This window comes from Tenrec ecaudatus, chromosome 6 (genome assembly GCF_050624435.1).
Source record: "Tenrec ecaudatus isolate mTenEca1 chromosome 6, mTenEca1.hap1, whole genome shotgun sequence".
In the NCBI taxonomy this organism is placed as follows: Eukaryota; Metazoa; Chordata; class Mammalia; order Afrosoricida; family Tenrecidae; genus Tenrec; species Tenrec ecaudatus.
This window is the reverse complement of record NC_134535.1, coordinates 77079737-77085448: the sequence shown is the minus strand read 5'-3', so window position 1 is coordinate 77085448 and position 5712 is coordinate 77079737. Positions and strand designations below refer to the sequence as shown.

The 5712-nt window shown below is 37.6% G+C and overlaps 1 protein-coding gene across 1 annotated transcript; it reads left to right on the top strand.

Annotated features, from left to right (window-relative positions):
• Positions 1 to 1162: 1162 nt before the first annotated feature.
• LOC142450924 (olfactory receptor 6C2-like) lies at positions 1163 to 2122 on the top strand. Its single transcript, XM_075552859.1, has one exon. The coding sequence runs from the start codon at positions 1184 to 1186 to the stop codon at positions 2120 to 2122; it is 939 nt and encodes a 312-aa protein (XP_075408974.1). The 5' UTR covers positions 1163 to 1183.
• Positions 2123 to 5712: the final 3590 nt, after the last annotated feature.

Sequence of the window (5712 nt, the reverse complement as noted above, 5' to 3'; positions counted from 1 at the left end):
GGCAGGTTTGATTCCAAGCCAGTTCAATTCAAAGACAGGCAAGACCCATCTGTCAATGAAGGACTACCTGTTATTAGGATGCAGGACAAATTTTAGGGGCATCTGCAAAGTAAGACAAGGAAGAAAGTCATTGTGATTTCACGATCAACCACTGAAAACTCAACGGACTGATCTGCAACAGATCATGGGGAAGAACTAGGGGAAAGGAATGGAGAGAAAGAGAAGAAGACGAGGCAAGAGAAGAAATAAGATCTGTTGCGTATCAGGCCTCTCTCCAGGAGCTGAGTGATGTCTAGAAGGCACCGATAAACAACCATAACCAACAGTAAGGCTTTTCCAGGACTTCACCTTTACGTATTCATAAAATAGAATAGTTGAAAGATCATGGTTTGTATTCTATTTATATTACTATAATTTTCAAACTTTAATGTATTTAAAACTCACCTGGAGAAATAATGTCTCCAGAATCAGGATAATAAATCAGGACAGAGTCTCCTAGACTTTTGACATTTTGCAAACATAGTGATATATTTAAAAAAACAACAACAGTGGTATATTGAATAAGCAAAAATCAAAACCATGCATGTCAGTGGATAGGAATATAAATGAGGTGCCTATAAAATCCCTTTTATCTTAACTAAAATAATTTTTAGATATAGTAGTTCTAAGTTTGATGAAGTAGATATATAGCATTTTGTTGTCTACTGTAACTATTGGCTTATATAATCATTTTAAATAAAAGAATAAAGACTAGCCCTTCTATAAAGACATGACACTGGAGGTTTGAACTAGTAAGCACAGGAAAAAAAGATTTGAAGCAAAAGGATTTCAGACTGACTCTGAATTCATTACAATCAATAGCATCCTTTTATCCTCTGGCTAAAATTAACTGATCAAGTATATTCCCAATATCAAATTAACAGATAAAAAAAATTTTATAAAGTAAGAAATAATTGGAATTATAAAGAAAATAATATGGTGAAAACATATTTGGGGAAAAGTTTCCCTAGATCAGTCATATATGCACAAGATACATTGATAAAGTCCAGAAGGAAATTATATGCCAATTATATTAATTGGAACTTCTAATTAATTTCTATTGCTTACATAATTTGCTATCATTTTTTTTCCTATTTTCAGTCTCAATCACACAGGCAAAGTGGGCTGAAAGCCGAAGTCAGTCATGAGAAACCATACCAGAGTAACTACTTTCATCCTGCTGGGATTGACAGATGACCCACAACTGAAAGTTCTGATATTTATCTTTCTGCTTTTTACTTATATGTTGAGTGTCACTGGAAATCTCACAATCATCACTCTCACCATAGTGAGTTCTCAACTTAAATCTGCCATGTACTTTTTCCTCCAAAATTTCTCAGTCTTAGAGATTTCATTTACTACAGTCTGTGTTCCTAGATTCCTTTACAGCATGTCTACTGGAGACAATAGGATCACTTACAATGCTTGTGCTAGTCAACTATTTTTTGTCATTCTCTTTGGAGCAACAGAATTTTTTCTGCTGGCTACCATGTCTTATGATCGCTATGTGGCCATCTGCAAACCCCTGCATTATGTGACCATCATGAACAGCCGAGTCTGTAGAAGGTTTGTTCTCTTCTGTTGGGCTGGTGGGTTGTTAATCATCACCCCTCCACTTAGCCTAGGTTTAAATCTGGAATTCTGTGACTCCAATGTCATTGATCATTTTCTCTGCGATGCATCGCCTATCCTCAAGATCTCTTGCTCAGACACATGGTTCATTGAGCAGATGGTTATAGCCTGTGCTGTGTTGACCTTCATTATGACCCTTGTGTGTGTAGTTCTGTCTTACATATACATCATTAGGACAATTCTAAAATTCCCCTCTGCCCAGCAAAGGAAGAAGGCTTTTTCCACATGTTCTTCCCACATGATCGTTGTATCTATTACTTATGGAAGTTGTATCTTCATTTACATTAAACCTTCCGCAAAAGAAGAAGTAGACATTAATAAAGGTGTGTCGATACTCACTACTTCCATTGCCCCAATGCTAAATCCCTTTATATATACCTTGAGAAACCAACAAGTGAAACAAGCTTTGAATGTCTCAATCAAAAGACTTGCATTTCTTTCCAAGAAATAGAAAAATGCTAAAATTGGAGATACAAGTTATCAAGATAATATGATTTAGTGAGTATAGGATATAAGAAATTTGGCAAGCAATTTTTGATGCTTGATAATGCTAGTATTGAGATTGTTATTAAGCTTTCAGAAACATTAAATGGAAATTGCTTATGGTTAATATTCTAAAACATACTAATAAAATGTGAACGTGTAATTCCTTGTCTTTGGTTTGTATTTTAGAAATTATTTTTCATCAAATTTTATACAATTAGTTTGGAGGAAGGACTAGTGTTTAATCACAAAGAAATTGAGAAACAGTTAGTGTTTATTATATTTGTGAATTATTATAAACCTTTGTAATCATTATTACACTTACACTGTCTAAAGGCATTGTAACTTTTACAACTAAAATATTCTAAACAGCTAAGTTTGTGCACATCTTGCAAAACATTACGGTGAAGTGACATCTCTTGTTAATAAAATATCCAAGAAAACAAAGTAGATTACATCTGCAAACTAGGGTTACTAATTCAAGAAACTAATCATCCGTAAAGGTGTGACACACACCTGATACACAGCATTCATCCATGTGTCTATCAGCACCACTCTCAAGAAATAAATATATAAACTACCAAAATATTTTACAAACCTTAAAAATATAAACCGCAAAAGAAACAGATCTAGGCGGCCTGTGGTTAGGCTGCTAACCACAAGGTCAGCAGTTGGGAACCAGCAAGAGAAAAACAGAGCTTCTATTCTTGTAGTGAGCCACAGTCTCAGAAACCCACCGGGGCTACTCCTGGTCTCATAGGGTCTCGGTGAGTTGGCATTAATTGGATGGCAGTGAGTTTGGTTTGGTTTTGGGATTACCTAAGTGGAAGATTAATATGTGAGTGAACGGGAGACATTTCGAAAGGAAGTTTATAATAAAGATGGGATTGGAGACAAAATGAGCATTGGTGGCTCTGAGTTGTAAGCGTTGAGCTTGTACCATAAAGTCTGCCGTTTAAACCCAAGGCTCATATAAATTGCTATGAGTCAGAATTGACTCACAGGCAGAAGCTTTGGCTTCTTCTTCTTTTTTCATTTTTTAGGGCAAATCAGGTAAACACTGAAACATGGATTTAAACATCATCATAAAAGTAACATAAAGGGTATTTTCCATGGTAACAATGCACTTCCCCCATCTCCAATGAGAGCTATCCTGTGAGCATTTCTTCTGTAAAGTTTATCCCATTCATCTTTCATCCCTCATCTTGTACCTCTAATCTTGGTTTTTGTTCCACCAAATCAAGGAAACACAAATTATGTTCTTTGAATATCCTCAAACTGCTGTTTTGCTGTGGTGTATATTGAAGAAGAAGAAGAATTATTCTAGGAGGGTTAAAGAGATGGAAACACTGCCTTCAGAGATATATAAAGCTACATGAAGGATATGTATAGAAACTATTTTTTCATATTTTTATTTAATAAAGGATTGAGTTTGTAGCAATAATTTTACTTCCTTTCCTACTAGCACCTATCAAAACAAAAACAAAAGTGACAAAAATTTCTTTGTACTCGAGTTTAAATTCTAAAGCACTTGGTTTGTTGAAGTGGACAGTGTATACTCTGAATTGATTTTGAGCCTCAACATAAATTCAGACTCCATGTGAGTTATTTCTAGTCATTAAACCAGAAAAGTGTTCATGACAAATACAGTAGGGATAATATCATTTTGCCCTTAGGAAATAGTTTGAAAATTGTTGATATCATTCCATATCATAACCAGTGCCCCAGCAGCCCAGACTTCATGCTATGCTCTTGTCTCAGACCAAAACCCAGGAGTCTTCAGTCATTGTGGGGTTTGGGTGCACATCTTGTCTTTTTCCCCAGGCATTTCATTATCTCCAAGATCTCCAGGTCTCTTTCATTGAACAGGGAATGTGTATCATATTCTGCCTTTCACCGTCCTTTGTGCTAGAGAGGTATTGCTGTAGGGAAGCATGTCTCCATCTCTCATTTGTGCTAAGATTATTGCCAGATGCCTTCCATTATGAACCACTTTCCCCTTCCCATCTTCAGACGACCTAACATTTCCAAATTGCTGACCTTGTCTTTAGCAGTCCATTTTGTAGCCACTATGCCACCGGGACTCCTCTGTACTGCTTCAAGAAGTTTTTGTTTGTAGCAAACCCACACACGCTCCACCCCATTCTTCCTGTAGTCCTTTATATACATCCTCTGTTCCTTCCAGGAGGCCTGAAGGCATAGTGGTTATTCAATGGGCTGTGATCAGCAGCTGGAAACCACCAACAATTCCTCTGGAGAAAGATGGAGCCTTCTACTTCCTGAAAGAGTGACCTGGAAATTCATAGGAGCAGTTCAGTGCACTTGCAGCAGTTTTGCTTCCCGTGCCACTAACCCTGTGTTCTTCAGGCCTGGAGGTCCTGGTCCCTAAGGAAGGAACTCTCCCACCTCGAAACACAGCATGAATTCTACTGAACTAGCAGCTGAGAATGCCCCCTGGTCACTTTGACCTTCTCATGTCTTTGGATCAGCAGATCAGGAAGGGTGTCACGGTACTGAGTGGTGTGATTGATCCTGATTACCAAGGAGAAATTTGACTGGTGTCATATAATGGAGATTAAGAAGAATATGTCTGGAGTCCAGGAGATCCCATAGGCCAACTCTTAGTGCTACCATGCCCTGAGATTGAAGTAAATGGTAAGTTACAGAAATCTAATCCTGACAAGATGTATAATGACCCAGACCTGCAGAAATGAAGGTCTGGGTCACTCCACCAGGTAAAGAAACCACAGCCAGATGAGGTGCTTGCCTAGGGAAACGTAATACAGAATGAGCAGTAGAAGTGAGTGCTACCTATCAGTTATGACTTCATGATCAATTGCAAAAGCGAGGTTTGTGATTGTCAGTTTATTTTCTTCATATGTGCTTATTGAATATCTTTCCTTTGTTCATGTATGATGTATCCGATCAAATCAGATTCAGTGTGTTTTCATTTATATGTATGATAGATATTTGATGTTATGTGTAAGTGTGAGCTCACAAATGTCTGGAAATTATATATGGCTAAAGAATTGTGTACAGGTGCCAAGCTGGTAAGGAGTGGATGTTCATATGCAGTTTTATTGTGCTAACATGACCAATGAACACAGGTGGAGTTTATTGAAGGGCGGAGAGATAAATGGCTCAGTGAGCCATGCCTTTCTTACCATGATGGCCCTTATTGCATATTTCAGGGCATCAACTTGATAGCAGTGAGTTGGTTTTTGATCATACTTTTTCAAATCTCAGCATAAATGTCTTTGAAAAATATTTACCTGGCCCTTTCACAAATCAAAGCCTGTTTTTTGTTGTTAGGTGCCACCAAGTAGGCTCCAGTCCTGGGTAGTAACAGAACAAAGACCTGCCGGGTTCTTACTCTTGTTCATGTGTTGGAGGGTGATGGAGAAGAACTGAATAAAGAAGCGTTGCAGGATGTGGAAAGTGAAAATCCATGAGCACATAAATCCCACAAGAGAATCCATTTCTGTCTACCTCCTTCCCATTCTAGCCCTTGGAAATTGCCCCCATTGTCACTGAAAACAACCAAATCTGGTATTTACA